The sequence below is a fragment of the Bos javanicus genome, chromosome 10, assembly GCF_032452875.1.
Source record: "Bos javanicus breed banteng chromosome 10, ARS-OSU_banteng_1.0, whole genome shotgun sequence".
Lineage (NCBI taxonomy): Eukaryota > Metazoa > Chordata > Mammalia > Artiodactyla > Bovidae > Bos > Bos javanicus.
The window spans coordinates 78,565,130-78,583,951 of NC_083877.1; the positions used below are offsets into that span (position 1 = coordinate 78,565,130).

Below are 18,822 nucleotides of genomic sequence, written 5' to 3' on the forward strand. Positions count from 1 at the left end.
TGTCCATTGAGTTGGTGGTGCCATCCAACTATCCCATCCTCTGTCGTCCCCTTCTCCTGCCGTCAATCTTTCCCAGCATCAGGGTCTTTTCAAATGAGTCAGTTCTTCACATCAGGTAGCCAAAGTATTGGAGCTTCAGCCTCAACATCAGTCCTTCCAATGAACACCCAGGACTGATCTCCTTTAGGATGAACTGGTTGGATTTCCTTGCAGTCCAAGGGACTCTCAAGAGTCTTCTCCAACACCACAGTCCAAAAGCATCAATTCTTCGGCACTCAGCTTTCTTTATAGTCCAACTCTCACATCCATACATGACCACTGGAGAAACCATAGCCTTGACTAGATGGACCTTTGTTGACAAAGTAATGTCTCTGCTTTTTAATATGCTGTCTAGGTTGATCATAACTTTCCTTCCAAGGAGTAAGCATCTTTTAATTTCATGGCATTGGACACTTTCAGTTATGCAATTATGAAGTGCTATCTTTGGACAAAGTTCAAAAACTCCAACTCAATACCTCTATTAAGGAAAAATCAAGACTTTGATAGTTTTTACTTAATATAAAGTATATGAAGTATAAAAATTAAAAGGAGTATTCTTAGCAATCTATAGGAAGTACCTCATGTATTGCTAGAGTTTTTCCAGTTGATTCAGTTCAATTTATGTCTACTCTCAGTGGATATATAAATATCTTTGTATATCTGGGAATATGTTTTACATTGGGTTTAATATAAGTGAGCTGGTAGGAATCCTTCAGCTAGCACTTAGAATTACCATTTTGGGATAGGAGCCAAATTTTTTAATAGCTACCCAAAAAAACTTCTTAAGACTTAGTTTAAGCCAAGAAGTAGAGAAAATTACAGGTATAACCACATTAAAACTTAAAGTAAATTTGCATAGTAGGGTACGTTGATCCAGACTAAATTGAGGCAGCCTACAGGCTAACACACTTCAGCTTAAGAAGCAACTACCTGAAACTCACTTTGGGATTCACTTTCCCAAAAAGGCACTTGGAGTGGGAAAAAGTCTTTAAGTATGTATTAAATATTTTAATTGCACAAGCTTGTAAGATAGTTTTGACATTAATACCTCTACTAAAAAACAAATATATCAAAAAATTCATACTTTTCATTAAAAAAATCACTACACTGCAAAATGGTCATGTTTAGTGAATTAAGAATTGTACCAGATAATAAGCAGTATCTGGCGCTGAAAAAACAAATTAATGCATTGGGCCCTAAGCTTTTTTTTTTTTTTTAATTCTATGTATTATCTTGGTAGAAAATTACAGTGTTGTTGTTGTTCAGTTGCTCAGTCGTGTCCGACTCTTTGCAACCCCATGGACTGCAGCACACCAGATTTCCCTGTCCTTCACCATCTCCAGGAGCTTGTTCAAATTCGTGTCAAGTCAGTGATGCCATCTAACCATCTCATCCTCTGTCATCCCCTTCTCCTCCTCTGTCGTCCCCTTCTCCTCCTGCCTTCAGTCTTTCCCAGCATCAGGGTCTTTTCTAATGAGTCAGCTCTTCGAATCAGGTGGCCAAAGTATTGGAGCTTCAACTTCAGCTTCAGTTCTTCCAATGAGCATTCAGGATTGATTTCCTTTAGGAGTGACTGGTTTGATCTCCTTGCAGTCCAAGGGTGTCTCAAGAGTCTTCTCCAAAACCACAGTTCAAAAGCATCAATTCTTCAGTGCTCAGCCTCCTTTATGGTCCACCTCTCACATCCATACGTGACTACTGGAAAAACCATACCTTTGACTATACAGACCTTTGTTAGCAAAATAATGTCTGCTTATTTAATATGCTGTCTAGGTTTGTCAGACAAATCCTGGTAGCTCAGCTGGTAAAGAATCCACCTGCAATGCAGGGTTCGATTCCTGGGTTGGGAAGATCTCCTAGAAAAGGGAACAGCCATCCAATCCAGTGTTCTGTCCTGGAGAATTCCATGGACTGTATAATCCATGGGGACTCAAAGAGTCGGACACAACTCGCAACTTTCAGGTTTGTCCTAGCTTTTCTTCCAAGGAGCAAGCATCTTTTAATTTCATGGCTGCAGTCACCATTTGCAGTGATTTTGGAGCCCAGGAAAATAAAGTCTGTCACTGTTTCCATTGTTTCCCCATCTATTTGCTGTTATGTGATGGGACCAGATCCCATGATCTTCGTTTTTTGAATGTTGAGTTTTAAACCAGCTTTTTCACTCTACTCTTTCACTTTCATCAAGAGGCTCTTCAGTTCCTCTTTGCTTTCTACCATAAGGGTAGTGTTATCTCCATATCTGAGGTTATTGATATTGCTCCCGGCAATCTTGATTCCAGCTTGTGCTTCATCCATCCCAGCATTTCACAAGATGTACTCTGCATATAAGTTAAATAAGCAGGGTGACAATACACAGCCTTGATGTACTCCTTTCCCAATTTGGAACCATTTCATTGTTTCATGTCCGTTTCTAACTGTTGCTTTTTGACCTGCATACAGGTTTCTCAGGAGGCAGGTAAGGTGGTATGGTATTCCCATTTCTTTAAGAACTTTCCACAGTTTTTTGTGATCCACACAGTCAAAGGCTTTAGCATAGTCAATGAAGCAGAAGTAGGTGTTTTTTTCTAACTCTTTTGCTTTTTTCTATGATCCAGCAGACATTAGCAATTTGATCTCTGGTTCTTCTGCCTTTTGTAAATCCAGCTTGAACATCTGGAAGTTTTCAGTTCACATACTGTTGAAGCCTAGCTTGGAGAATTTTGAGCATTACTTTGCTAGTGTGTGAGATGAGTGCAATTGTATGGTAGTTTGAACATTTGTTTACATTAGAATATAATATTTCTGAATAAACCTGAAATGTCTCTTATTCAAATATCAGAATAAGAGGATATAAAGTATGTAGCTCAATGCCAGATCTGATCTTAAGAATCTTTCTCCAGTGACTTGTTGGAAAAAATTAATGAGCTCACTGGAATTGTAAGCCAAGAAGTATTACATGCTTCATGTAGTTGTTGTGATAATGAGATCATGCATGCTTACTCATTCATTCTGGAAATACTTATTGACTGCAAACTTTGTGCCAGATACTCTCTAGGCTTTGGGATGATAGAGCAATAAATATGTCTGCAAAGGGAGTGATTAAAGATGAATGCAAGTACTCTACTGAAGATATAGACAGGATTGCTGCTGCTGCTGCTAAGTCGCTTCAGTCGTGTCTGACTCTCTGTGACCCCATAGATGGCAGCCCACCAGGCTCCCCCGTCCCTGGGATTCTCCAGGCAAGAACACTGGAGTTGGTTGCCATTTCCTTCTCCAGTGCATGAAAGTGAAAAGTGAAAGTGAAGTCGCTCAGCCATGTCCGACTCCTAGCGACCCCATGGACTGTAGCCCACCAGGCTCCTCCATCCATGGGATTTTCCAGGCCAGAGTACTGGAGTGGGGTGCCATTGCCTTCTCCATAGACAGGATTAAAGGAAACTAACAAAAGAATGTGAAACATTCAGGTGCTAGCAACAATAAGATTTCACTCCCACTTTTAAGTCTGAAGGGGCAAAGAGAGAAAGTGGTACCTGGACCTGGGCAGATTGATAGCTATGGGAGAGGGTCACCTAATAGGAAATGTGGCATCAATGCTATTAGATATGACATGGCCATCACCAAACTGCAACCCAGCAGGGAAACAGCATGGGGAATAAAAATTGTACTTCTCTCTCTCTCCCCTACCCTCTAGTCTCTTGTTGTTCAGTCACTAAGTCTGTCCATGTTTTTACAACCCCATGGACGGAAGCATGCCAGTCTTCCCTGTCTTTCTTTATCTCCCAGAATTTGCTCAAACTCATGTCCATTGAGTCAGTGATGCCATCCAACCATTTCGTCCTCTCTTACCCGCTTGTCTTCCAGCCCTTGGTCTTTCCCAGCATCAGGGTTTTCTCCAGTGAGTCTCTTGTTAGCCTCTCCCACTGACTGAACTTAACCAGAAGCCAGAGTGATGGGAAACTGGTTGAAACAATCCGCAGAGATCAGCCTATAGGCCACAGCACAGGATAGAAAATAATGATGTGATCTAAAGAGGCAAACAGAAAATGAAACAAATTTCTGTCTTAATAGGGCTTATATTCTGAAACATAATAATGCACTTAACCCTAAGCCTAGCATAGACTGAGTATTCCACAAATATTAGCTATTGGTTGCATTATTTGCAGCAATAGCATTATAGAAATAAGCTTCTTAAGACTTTTCTAACAAATGAATTTCCAGTTTTACTTTGATTGTACATTTAGTGGAAGATAGTTTTCCTTAATCATTCTTTTTTGTTTTTTAATGTGGTAAAAAATGTGTAACATAAAATGTACCATTTTAACCATTTTTAAATGTACAGTTTTTTTAGATTATATAAATATATTTGCTAGACTTTTATTATTAATTGTATGGTACACTAATATATTTTATAAAGATTTTCAAGAACAATAAATTTTCTGGTTTGCCTTTATTTAACCAAAATGTTGGTTAATAAAGTAATATTTCTCAAACATCAGAACTTCAGCAAATGATCAACATGCTGGTTTTTCATAATTGTCATTCATAAAAATCATATTGCATGGCATTTTTTTAAAGACTGTCATATCACTTTACATATATTAAGAAAATTCACACTGAGAGAGAGTAGTGGCAAATATAAGTGGCAGTTCTTCAAAAAGAAAGCAGGGCACCAAGAAAAACATCTGATAGTCATCACCTTAAGTCAAGTGAAAGCCTCTTTGATGTAAGTGTACCTGTTTGACTTTTATTATATTTTCCCAAAATGAATAAGACTCTCCTTTTATGAAAGTGAAAAAAAAGAAAGTATTCGTCACTCAGTCATGTCCGACTCTTCATGACCCCGTGGACTGCAGCCCACCAGGTTTCTCTGTCCATGGGATTCTCCAAGCGAGAACATTGCAGTGGGTGGCCATTTCCTTCTCCAGGGGATCTTCCTTTTATGGTTTGTTTCAAAAACTGTTACATCTGCAAGAGTTTCCTTTGCAGGAGCAAAGTAAATCATCTCTTTCTTGTGTGTTTCTATTTCCAGCCGACTCAGACAGTAATGCCAGGACAAGTCATGCGGGTTACAACAGGTGCTCCAATCCCCTGTGGTGCTGATGCAGTAGTACAAGTGGAAGATACTGAACTTATCAGGGAATCCGATGATGTACGTCATTACCAGGTCTTATGGCTTCATTCCTGTGGCAGTATTATAAGTCAGGTCCATTTTCTGCAATGTTTATGAGAGCCCAATTTTTTAACGTTAGGACCTTACATTGTACTGTATAGTGAATAAGGAATTGCCTTAGGCTTGAAAACCTTTTATTATAGAAATCGGTTTTATGACCATTACTGGGATTACAGCGGAATTTGAACTACATTTAAGCCAAGAAATTGCATTTGCAAACAAGGAAAGAAACTATCTCAAGATAAAAGAGCAATGATATTAACTGTTGTCCTACCATCTAGCTGAGAAATTTGCTCATCAAGACTAGCTTCTGATAAAATGTGGAGATTTTAATACAGAAGAATTTAACAAAGAACATTTGGGCAAGTTCTTGAATACTTCCCTAAGCCAAGCATTTAAACCAAATGACCCTTTCAGCTCTGGTTTTCTATAATTCAGGAAAATCTGTGCCACCAAATTGCAGTCTGGAAACATTAAATTTATGTCAGTTCCCCCTCTATTTCCTAAAATAAAGGACTCTGTTCTTTTATAAATAAAGGCTTCTAAGTAGGCCTTTATTTCACTGAAGCTACTGGCAGTTATTGAATCCAGAGCATCAGTCAGGAATAAAAGTTTCAATGGAGGATTTACTGATTTTGTTTTGTGAAGAAGTTTAAGATATCTTGTATTTTTTAATACAAGAATAAATGACAAAATATATTCTCCCAGACTGAACATACAGTAAAATTTGGCCATGCTGAGATATGCCCTCTTTTCTTCATTTGAGGATTTTCCTTTTTATCACCCACAAGTACTTACTTACTTCCCACAAGTAAGGCTTATAAAATTCAACTCTGGACATACAGGTCACATTGTCCTGCTGTTAAAACTGCCCAACAAATTTATTGGCATCAAGGAAGTCAGCGGAGCATTGAAATCCAGAACACACTCTGCCAGATGACAAGACACAGTTCCAATATCACAATATTAGTCACAGTTCATAAATGTAAAAATTATCATCACCATTAATTTATAGAAATCTACTACCAGGCAAACTGTTAAGTCTTCACTGAAATTTCTACAGATATTTGGGAATCTTGGCATAGTACTGAACCCATGATTTATGGGAACAAAATAGCTACCTCCACACACATTCACTGTATCTATTAGGATAGCGATCTCTCTCTCTATGTATATATGTATATGTTTTTCCTTGAGAATGCTATTTACAAAGTATGAGTCAATATTTGAATTGGTACATTTTTTAAAAGTATGAGAATCAGTGAAAATGTTTACTTATTCTTTGGGATCAAGCCTAATTTTTCAGGAACCTGTGGTAGAAATTCATGTTCAAAGGAGTTCACAAAGGATTTCCTGTTCCTCTGTATCTTTATATATTCTGAGCCTATCCGATAATGAAAGCATCTGAATAGCTAAATTCTATTGATCAAAATTCAGTCAGATTGCTCTGTTTGAAATTACATGATTTGTTGTTACCATAGGGCACTGAGGAGCTTGAAGTACGAATTCTGGTGCAAGCTCGGCCAGGCCAAGATATCAGGTAAGTTCATAACACATAGAATGTATAGCCAACTTTTGTTTCTCCCATGATCATGAACTCAGGAGAGCATGGCTATTATAAATTCACAGCTCAGTCAATTAACCATTAGCTTTCAGGGATTTTAACCAGTAGCAAAATGATTTTTCTAAATTATATATCCCATGTCTGCCCTACCTACTTTTTTATGACATTAGTAAAGGCAAATGATGTATTCAAAAGCAACATGAGAAGGAGGCAAAATCATAAGCCTGCATAATCCATAGTTGATCCTATTTCTAGATAATCTAGAATTTCCCATCCTTACCCGTAGGTAATTGAGAATTTGATATTAACACAGATACTTTCAAAGTTGAGTATTTATATAATTAGCTGAAAGCCCCTCCTCAACTACCAATAATAATGGAATGATGTGCTACTCTTTATATACAAAGTTGAGACTACTGTCTTATTATAAGTAGTGTATATCCTTCAGGTGATTTTTCTCATGATTGAATATGTTTGCCCTGATTCCATTAGTCCTAATTTATTCAACATTTTGTAACAAAGCTACACTTCTTCCACTCCTGTGGGGTCAAAGTAAATGGGGTGGCCACAGAACTGGACCAGTCTAAGTGGTCTAATGGAAATTATCTCCATGGCTGTAACCTCATTAGCATTATTCTCTTCACCACAATCCTAACAAGCTCTGGAATGGCATTAGATATTTTCATATAAATGCCTGCCTTACACCAAAGAGAGTTTGCAGTTGTGTTTTTGGCTATAATGTGTTACAAAGCATTTCTAAAAGAATTTTCAAACATAAAGTAGCATATTCCTGTTTAACAGCAATAGATACAAATCTATTTCTGTCTTCCTTTGTGTGAATTAAATTTTTTTTAATTAAAAAAGCATAGTTTTAAAAATCTCTTCATTTTAGTACTCTGTTCCATGCCTCATTTCCCCTTTTCCCCCTTGAGTGTCCTCTTTCTGTGACACTAAAGTTTCCCTTGAGTTGAGAAAATATTGTTCTTTGTCATACTGCTTATGGTTCTGCTTTGATTTTCAGACCCATTGGCCATGACATTAAAAGAGGGGAATGCGTTTTGGCCAAAGGAACCCACATGGGCCCCTCAGAGATTGGTCTTCTGGCAACTGTAGGTGTTACAGAGGTTGAAGTTAATAAGTTTCCAGTGGTTGCAGTCATGTCAACAGGGAATGAGGTAAAAAAGGCAGGGGGAGGGGCGGGTTGTGGCAAGGGAAGGAGGGTAGTGGGACTTTCAGAGAAAAGCATTTCTGACATTCTGTGTTCTATATTATAAATAGAATATTAAGGATTATAGATCTTACCACATTTCTATAACAAGGGAATAATAAATGGGCCTCGGGATGGTTCAAGTACAGAAGATGAAAAGGAAGAACTAGAAATTATATATTAAGAAGCATTCCCTTCCATTTACTAGAATGAAATATTACAACCAATGGCCTTCCACACATTCAGTACATATAAACAGAGGATGTTGACTGCTGGCTGTAGATATTCAACTGTGCAAACCTAGCGCTTAGTCTGCTGGTATAGTGAGCCGTGCCTGCTCTGCTGCTGAGATGATGGGCCACCTTTGTGCGAGAAGTGATTCAATGAATTGGGAATTGAATTCTAGCCCTTTTTCTTGCTTAACATTCCATGTGATCTTTAGTCACCAGGAAGGATTTGAAAATCATTTTTCTCTCTAAAGATAGCATCTCTAGTGGCATGCTATTCAGAATATGTCAAAATGTCATTTCAGTCCTAATTTAGGAAGGGAAATGTAGTCAGTATTCTGAGAACTTTTGAAAAACTTTCTATTCCCTTTTGCTTAGGTTATACAGAACTTCAATTGGAGGCTATAAGGCCAAACTAGGAATATTGAAAAGTGAATCTGCTGGAAATTCAAAGCCTAAAAGCAGAATCAGAAACTACTGAGATTTTTTTCAAGTTATTCCTTAAGATCTTATACTATTTTAAAAAAGATTAACAGGATTTTTTTTCTATCTCTCTTTTAATCTCTAACTTTCTGAAAATAAGCCATTTGCTACCATTATTTTTCATTTCTTAGACTTGGAAATGAACATTTTCAAGGGTCTGTTGCCCTTATAGCTCTTTTGGAAAGGACAGAAGAAAAGAATATTTTGTTTTGATAATGGAGAGCTAAATCAGCATTCTACATCTGTTTACTTCCCAGTGTAGGTGTACTGGTCATTCCCTAAAACTATTGACTGACCCAAAAGAAACATTCTTTTCAGTTGATCTGCACAGTGATGATTTTCTGTCCTTAGAACCAACCAACACTATGTTTAGCATCAGAAAGAAATTTCTGTTCAACTGATTGACTTAATGAACTGTTCTTATTTGAGATTTATATATATGCTTTGTGCATCTAAGTGACTTCATGGGGCTTAGGAAACCTAGGTAGAATGAGCAAACTAATAGACAGCTATTTTATTAGGCACCTTTGTTTAAGCTACATTTTTTGTTTTCCTCCTAATGACTTTGTAGGTCTGGATTCTGTTACTCCCCCAGAGTACATTATTGGCAGTATTTTTTTAAGCTACCTTTTATACTCTTTATTAAAACTATTTACTAGTAGTAGGGAATAGTGACAGGATGAGACTAGAGATGGTACATACATGGTAGAACCTAAAGAAGATTCTGTAGTTCCCTGCCCCTGTAGACTTGATTATCTTTGAAGAGGCTTTGATAGATCCTGTGTGATTCTCTTTCCCTTCGTTTTCTGGCCTACTGTACTTACATGGTTTTCCAAAGGAATGATGCTTTTAAATTCCATGATGTCTAGTTCCGTGTAGTTTGACATTCCTCCCTGTGCTGTGCTGTGCTTAGTTGCTCAGTCATGTCCAACTCTTTGCAACGCCATGGACTAGCCCACCAGCTTCCTCTGTCCATGGGGATTCTCCCGGCAAGAATACTGGTATGGGTTGCCATGCCCTCCTCCAGGGGATCTTCCCAACCTAGGAATCAAACTGGGGTCTCCTGCATTGCAGGCAGATTCTTTACCAGCTGAGCTACCAGGGAAACTCCGACATTCCTCCCTACTCCCATCCAAAGTTAGCTGTTATTAAATTTATGATTCTTTGTCACCATATAGTTCAACAAATGTTTATTGAGTACTTCTATGCCAGACACTATACTGGAAACTAGAGATAAAAGAAATAAAGCATAGTATCGCTCCTGAAGGCTTGAGATCCTCAGATAGTCAGAAAACAATAAGAAAAAAAATTATTCATTTATTTCAAAGGGGCCAAAAGTAATTATGTTTGTATATTAATGTGATAAGTCTATAATTTACTCACTCACAGCACAAGCTCCACTTAAGTATTAGTTCTGACTTCTGATATGTATGGCTTCACATATGCCACCTCTTAAATCCAGTGTGGTATATTGATAAGCCTTAGGCAGCCCAAAGAATCCCATAGAAGATGTCTATGTAGACTCACTCAAAACCTGCTTTGTATTTTGTGACTCCATGAGCTTATTCAGGATGAAGGACTCATTTTAAAATTGGGAAGCCAGAGTTGCAAACTATAACTCACACAGAATAGCTGGTGTAGACATTTGTTAATTTTGACAAACTGTGCAAGTTAAAATTTAAGTAATAGCATCCAGTAATTAAATAATTGTGATCATACATTTCCAACCTCATGCATTTGCTCAATAAATGTTTGATGAACATCTGTTACATGCTGAAATACCCACCAGAGGTTCTCTTAAGTAAACATCAGACTTAGAAGATATGAATAATCTATACCTTGAACCAGTTTCCTGATATTAAAAAGGAAACTCAGCATTCAGGAGGGGAGCATCAGGCTTTCTTCAGTGGGACCAGTCATCATAGTATTTCACACAGCCATCCCACAACTGGTCTCTTTGTTCTTCAAGTAACATTTAGGTGCAGGGAACAAGAGTTTTACTAGGAGAGTATGAGAGCCATCAGCGTAAAAGCACCATGTCCTACATAGGAATCAGTATTTCTTATACCAATCTTAGGCAGTTTCCAGAGTCCCTACAAGGGAAATGCCCAGTTTCAAATGTTACCACATTCATGGAAGCCCAAAGCCTGGCTTTTTGTTATGGATTCATTTGTAATCCCTTCTATTCCATACGCAAGTTACTATTCAGAGACCATTTTTACCATAAGAAATGCTGTCTACTAACAAGTTCACCTTTTTTTTTTTTTTTTTGTCAAATTTCCAGAGAAACTGAGCTAGAAAGTTAACCCAAGTTCAAATGTGTCCTTAGAGATGGAGAAAGGATTTTGTTAACCTCACATAAAAGAACACACTGTCTGCAGAAAATTAGAAAACAGTAGTAAAACTAACTACAAGTCATTCTGTTCTTTATTATCAGCATGCACTGGCAATTCTAAACAATGTCAGTAATAAAATATTCCTTTCCACTGAGGCAGTCACTCTTACAACCCCTCCTCTCTCAGTATGCTATCACACTGATGCCAGATACTATTCTGAGTACTGGAGACAACAGCAACAAGCAAGACAGATAAAGCCCCTGCTCCTATAGAATTTATGTTCTGATGGGAGGAGGGGGATAGTCAATAAACAAATAGTAGTAAATTGTATGAATTTTTAAAGCAGAGTAAGATGATAAAGATTGCTAGTAAAAGAGGTATATGCCAGGTATATAATAATTGTATTCAATATAATGAATTATTCATTATATTCAATTCTATTGAATAATGTAATTATATTCAATATAATCTATTGAAACTTATTCCATATCAACCCTTTTATTCTCTCTCTGATACAATAAAACTGGAAGCCTGAAAACACAATTTCTCAGGCTCTCTTTCCCTGTGGTCCAGGTAGGTTTTGCCACTGGGATGCATTAACATGATATTAGAAGGTGGAAAAAGGCAGCAGCAGTAGAATCTCCTCAACTCAGTAGCATCTCTCTCCTCCAGCAGCCCCGGGGACAGTGGTGACTTCTGGCAATTACTAATCTTTAGTGATATACTTTTCTTCTTTTGTTTCTCCAACTTGGCAACACACTTATAACCAATCCCATGCATTAAATCCTCCCTTTTCCTGCTCTCTCCTTTTGAAAAAGCTAAAGGAGTTTTCATTTTCATGTCTGGACCTGACTGGCAGACAGATAGAGTTTTACAAAGACTAATTAGGCCTCACTGATGGGGGAAATCAGAGTGGAAATCCGAAGACATTGAAGGTACATGGCATGTGACTAGAATTGTGTTCCAAGCAGAGGGGATGACAACCACAAAGGCCCTGGAGTATAGTGCATGCTTATCATGTTTGAGGAAGAGCAATGAAGCCAATGTGGCTGAAGAATAGTGGGAAGGTAGCAAAGTGAAGGGAGAAGTTGGAGAGGTGACAGAAACAAGATCCTTTTATTCTAAATAGACAGTTTTGAGGAAGTGGAACATAAAATATCTTAAATTTGCAAATGCTTACTCTGTCTTCTATGTGAATGATTTGGCATATGGGAGGGAAAAGGAGAAAGACCAAGAGGCCCTTTGAAAGGCTGTGGAGTACTCCAGCAAGAGATTTGGACCAGAATGATAGTGGAGATGGTGAGAAGTAATCAGATCCAGAATGTATTTTGAAGGTAAAATCAGCAAACAAGATTTGCCAGAGAATTCAAAGTAGAAGATAAGAGAAAGTTAAAAGTCAAGATGAACTCTAAGATTTTGACCTGAGCTTTGATAACTGACCTAAGGAGAGTTATCATTTACCCTGATAAGAAAGACTGGGCAGCAGAAGTCAGGGATTCTTCTTTGGAAATGTTAAGTTTGAGATACTTATGAGAATTAAGAGTAGGCAATTAAATATATTAGTCTGGAGCTTAGGAGAAAGGTTAGAATTAAAGGTACATATTTGAAAGTTATCAGCATATATATATAGTATTTTAAAATAGTACATATATATAAATATAGTATTTAAAATCATGAGACTGCATAAGGTCACCTAGGAAATCAGTATAAATAGAAGATAGGAGGTGTAACTTTTACACTTAGACAGCTGTCCCTTCTTCCTCTTTCCCCAACCTTTATATTTCCAAGTTTTATTTTCTAATTTTGACTCTTGAAGACATCATCTCTCCATTCCATAAAATATATTGTTTCCCTTGAAACTGTAGATGGTAACTTACAGATCTTTAAACTGGATATCAGTCTGCCAGCTGCCATTAGCTTCAAGAAATCAAGATTATATGATTGTTACCTAGTTACCGAAGTACTAGCAATAAGTATTCCTTCCAGAGATGGTGAGTTTTCATCTAATTTCAGTCACCTTCAGCCATATTCCATAACTCATTCATTCATTTTTATTCATTCTGTCCCCCACCTCGTTCACTGTTTCTCCCTCCCTCTCTGCAGCCCTCTCTCTCTTTCTCTCTCTCATGCACATACACACAGAACTAGGTGTATTTATGTCCACTATTTATTTTATTCCATCTTTTATAAATATCTTGGTCACTCTAATAACAGGTGTTTGTACAAACAAGTTTATACTTTAGACACATAAGGTCTGTCTAAAATCTCCCTATACTGATCTTTGGGGGCTGCCGCAAGCAGCTGTTATTATAAAAGTAGAATCTTTAAAATCTTTGTCCTTACTAATAAGAGAAAGAATAAGAAGTTGAGTGTCTACTGTGACCAGTACTGCCATGTGCTTCATGATTAAAGCAACACTATGAGGTTAATATAACTATCCTTCATTTTATGTAAGAGAAAATTGAAGCTCAAAAACAAAGCAACTTATCCAACATCATATATTTTGTCTAAGTGATTAAGCCTGGTTTCACACCTAAGTCACTTGCTGTAATGACCTTTTTCCACTATTCCACAATGCTTCCCAATTCCTTAAATTTCATTTCCCCAACATTTTAATGGAAGTCTCTGAAACCTATTAGGTTAGAGATTCCTCTATTTTCTTCTAGCCACACTTTATTTCTTGTCCAGATTCAAGACCATGACTCACCACTTTCAAGTTGCCCTCTCTAACGCTTTAGATAGCTTCACTAAAATTTATTCCTTTGCTTACTATGGTGATACCCAAAGTGAATGACTCCTTTCTCCATTTTTGTTCCCAAGCAGAAAAACAGTACTGAATAAAATTCATAGAACTATGATTACCTGAACAACTACAAATTACTGGCATTTAGTGGCAACCTGGAACTTAAAGTTGTTCAGTAATTCTGATGTAACTGTCTTGTTGGTTTTCTAGCACATTCTTCCAGATCCAATATGATAGTTCATTCACACATTCTACCCCCTCTTCAAACCTCAGCAGAGCCCTGCTTTCAGCTCTTGGCAGATGATCTCACTACCTTTGCGGGGAAAAGTGAAGTTTAAAAATAAATATATCTGTGAAACTGAGCACTATGAGGGGCCCCTCTTCTTCCCGTCTCATTACCTCAAAAATTTCCCCATTCCTTTACCTATATTCCTTTCTTTCAATCTAAAAGGAATTCTTTCAATCTAAAAGAAGAGGTACTTCTCCTTCCTAAGAATAATACTACTTTTAAGCCTACTTTTTCTCACCTTCCTCAGAACTTTGATTTCTAAATTATTTCCTGTGTCTTCTGGGTTCTCTATTTTCTCTCTAGTGGCTCATCCTCCTGTATCCAAACAGACAAAGATTACCACTATCACAAGAGAACCTATATTTAAACACCACTTTTCCTCATTGAGCTACTACTTAGTCACCTCCTATCCACTACTAGATTTGTTGAAAGAGAAGTCAGAAATACTGCCTTTCCTTCCTTACTCTCCACTCTACTCAAACTCCCAAATCTCATTAGTGTCCCATTAGTACAAAAACTGCTTTCCTGAGTACACTCATCACCTTCTAACCTTCAAAACCTGCTCTGATATTCAACCTCCTTACCATGTATATATCATTTGACATCAGACACATTCCTTACCCACCACCTGGAAACTACTTCATTCCTAGTGCTCTATGACAGTTCTCTCTTGATGCCCTGACAACTAATCCTTTTTATCCTCATCATGCCTTTCTCCATTCCCTACTTGGAACATTCCCTTAAGATGCTGTTCTCTGCTGTGTCCTCCAGTATCTCCAGATTCTCCCTTAGACTTTTCCTCTCATGCCAGATATGTACAGGCAACTTCTCATATCTAAAGCCCTAATTTTAACCTCTTTTGTAAATGCAAGCCTTCATTTACAACTTCCCTTTGGATATTTCCACCTCATATTCCTTGGACAGCAAGGAGATCAAACTAGTCAATCCTCAAGGAAATCAACCCTGAATATTCATTGGAAGAACTGATGCCGAAGCTGAAGCTCCAGTACTCTGGCCACCTGCTGTGAAGAGCCAACTCACTGGAAGAGACTCTGATACTGGGAAAGATTGGGAGCAGGAGGAGAAGGGGACAACAGAAGATGAGATGGTTGGATGGCATCATTGACTCAATGGATGAGTTTGAGTAGACTCCAGGAAATAATGAAGGACAAGGAAGCCTGGCATGCTGCAGTCCATGGGGTTAGAAAGAGTCAGACATGACTTAGTGAGTGAACAACAACAATCTCATCTTCCACCATTGCCTAATCTCACTCATCACTTTTCCCTTCCTACTATAAAGAATGGAATTCTTCCTTCCTGACTTACCCCTCCTTTTTTTAATGTGTTGTTGTTTAATTATTTTCTTAAATTTTTGTTGGGGTATAACTTGCTTTACAAAGTGGTATTAGTTTCTACTATTTTTTAAAGGCATCATTCTTCCCTGAAATGTTTATTACCAAGGTCATCAGTGACTTTTTTTTTTCATTTTTAATTATGATAAAATACACATAACAAAACGTTTACCATGTTAACTATTTTTTAATGTATTTTGTTGTTGTTCAGTCACTAAGTCATTGACTTTTGATAATTAATTTTTCCAAAAGAGGAAAAAAGGAAGAAATTATATGTAAGGGAGCTGTTTGCAATGGATGTGGAAATAGTTACTGACCTACATAAGTCTAATATCTTCTCTGTATTAAGATGAGAAAAGTCTTAGATGCAGACAACTCCATTTCAGTACATTAAAAAGAGAGAAAGTAAATCATTATAACAGTCTTGGGCCCCTTGACAGTTCCATCAAGACCACAGGGTTAAATCTCTGAAGAACAGAAACAAAGAGGGAGGTCTCTTAAAATAAATGATTTCTCTTTTAGACAAGACAGAGAACTTCCTCCTGAGGGTTTAACAAAAGAGATTTCAAATGTTTTGCTTTTTTACTTAAATTTAATTTTGAAGCAATGCATAACAATAAAAATGATAATCACTGAATATTCAGAATAATATTCATCCTCTGTTCTAAAAGTACCTTCAAACTGTCCACTTAAAAAATAGTCACAATTGAGCTACCTTTTATTGGGTGAGAATTTTTAGGACTTCAAGCCCAGGAGACAGTGTCTCAAGTAACCTTGAGAGAACTGCTCCAAGGAGGGCGGGTGGGTCAGGTTATATAGAAGTTTGCAACAAAGCTCAGGTACTCTGATCATCCAGAAAAACATCTACTTCTGCTTCATTGACTACACTAAAGCCTTTGACTATGTGGATCACAACAAACTTTGGAAAATTCTTAAAAAGATGGGAATACCAAACCACCTTACCTGCCTCCTGAGAAACCTATATGCAGGTCAAGAAGCAACAGTTAGAACCGGACAAAGAACAAAGGACTGATTCAAAATTGGGAAAGGAGTATGTCCAGGCTGTATATTGTCATCCTGCTCATTTAACTTAAATACAGAGTACATCATGTGAAATGCCATGCTGGATGAATCCCAAACTGGAGTCAAGATTGTCAGGAGAAATAGATCAACCTCAGATACCACTCTAATGGAAGAAAGTTAAGAGGAGCTAAAGAGCCTCTGGATGAGAGTGAAAGAGGAGAGTGAAAAAGCTGGCTTAAAACTCAGCATTCAAAAAAATGAAGATCATGGCATCCTGTCTCATCACCTCATGGCAAATAGATGGGGAAACAATGGAAACAGTGACAGTCTTTATTTTCTTGGGTCCAAAATCACTGCAGAGAGTGATTATAGCCATGAAATTAAAAGACGCTCCTTGAAAGAAAAGTTATGACAAACCTAGACAGCATATTAGAAAGGAGATTCATCACTTTGCTGACAAAGGTCCATCTAGTCAAAGTTATGGTTTTTCCAATAGTCGTGTACAGATGTGAGAGCTGAACTATAAAGTAGGCTGAGTGTCAAAAAATTGATGTTTTCAAATTGTGGCGCTGGAGAAGACTCTAGAGAGTCCCTTGGAGACTCAAGGAGCTCAAACTAGTCAATCCTAAAGGAAATCAACCCTGTGCTTTGGCCACCTGATATGAATAGCTGACTCATTGGAAAACACTCTGATTCTGGGAAAGATTGAGGGCAGGAGGAGAAGGGGGCGACAGAAGATGAGATGGTTAGATGGCATCACTGACTCAATGGACATGAGTTTGGGTACTCCAGGAGTTGGTGATGGACAGGGAAGCCTGGCATGCTGCAGTCCATGGGTTCACAAAGAGTAGGACCCAACTGAGCGACTGAACTGAATTGGAGCACAAAAACTTTCCATATATGGTTCTAGGTTCTTTGGCTGGTCTAATAATTAAATTGACAGATTACCAGAGAAAATATTAATCTTGTACATGTAGGAATCCCATAAAAATATGAGACTCAAAAGCAGTCATGTGATTGAGGTTTGTATGCCAATCTGAGCTGAGAAAGGGAAAGACCCTGGAACTTCAAAGGGAGAGAAGGGCAGTTCACAGGAAGATGAGAAGAGCAGGTGTTTTGTAATCAGTTGTTTGCCCTGCCATACAGATATGTCTTTCAGGTGTAAAATCTCCTGGTAATGGCTCTTTTTCTGGGCCAGGTCCCCTATCTAAGTTCTTAGGCAGCCAAGGAATCATAAAAGTTTTTGTTGAGTCTGCTAGGGTTTGATTGCCTTCAGCTCAAAATAATCCACATACCAAAGAGGTTCATTTGAAGGTGGCATATTCTGCTCCCCTTCTAAACAAAATAAATTTCAGCTAACTTTGAGAGCTCAACAAAAAAGGATCAGTGTGTGTTACGTCACTTCAGTCATGTCTGACTTTTTGTGACCTCATGGAACTGTAGCCCACAAGGCTACTCTGTCCATGGGATTCTCCAGGCAAGAATACTGTAGTAGGTTACCATTTCTTTCTTGGGGGGTCTTCCAGGCCCAGGGATCGAACCATGTCTCATGTCTCCTGCATTGGCAGGTGGGTTCTTTTCCACTAGCGCCACCTGGGAAGCCCTCTACTTGTAACTTCATCACTAAGTTATCTTGAACGTGCTGCTGCTCCTCTCTGGTATTCCTGCCACACTGTCTATAAAATGAGTCTTCAGGCTGGACAGGCTCCCAGCTCTAACGCAGTGTCATTAATTCTAAACAGCCCCACCCAAATCTTACAATGAAATCTTCCAACCACCTTTATTTTCTGGAAACCATCATCTGTCAGAACTTTTCCATAGCTCAAAGTTTAACCATCTTCCTGTTTTTCCTGAGCTTTCTTGCTTTGTGAATGATCCTTTCAAGATCCCCAGAATAAAGCTGTCCCCAAAGTTTGAACGAGATAAAAAGCAACAGCAGTATAAGAGAGTAAGCTCCAGGAGTTGGTGATGAACAGGGAAGCCTGGAGTGCTGCAGTCCATGGGGTGTCAGAGTCAGACACAACTGAGCAACTGAGCTGACTGACTGACTGCCTGAGTACAAGAGAAGAAGAAATTTGTGGGCTCTTTCCCCTTCCTCTCCTTAATTTAACTTCTGACCGATTTAAACATTTGTTATACTTTTCCTGGAAACTTGAAAAGTTGAATTTGGAATCCAGTCAAGGAGAGAAAAAAGGATCAGAGCTTAATGTAAATGCTGGACTTACCATCATAGATAACAACTTCCCCAAACACAGAGACTCAGAAGACCTCAGTGAAGTACAATTTAATGAGAATACTGGTGGCAAGGGTCTTGCCTAAGTGTGATGGGGACTTCAGTGACTATCATGATCTTAGTACAGAGACCACCTGGGAAACCTGCTGATCATACAAAGCTGGGTATATTAAAGTT

The 18,822-nt window shown here is 38.1% G+C and overlaps 1 protein-coding gene across 12 annotated transcripts in view; it reads left to right on the forward strand.

The window, feature by feature from the left end:
- Positions 1-18,822, forward strand: part of GPHN (gephyrin) — a 537,169-nt gene that overhangs the window by 461,494 nt on the left and 56,853 nt on the right. For all 12 annotated transcript variants that reach the window (XM_061429172.1, XM_061429169.1, XM_061429176.1 and 9 more), the window contains 3 exons: positions 5,048-5,167; positions 6,670-6,728; positions 7,774-7,927. In XM_061429172.1, coding sequence (XP_061285156.1) covers positions 5,048-5,167; positions 6,670-6,728; positions 7,774-7,927 — 333 coding nt within the window. The remainder of the gene's footprint in view (positions 1-5,047; positions 5,168-6,669; positions 6,729-7,773; positions 7,928-18,822) is intronic.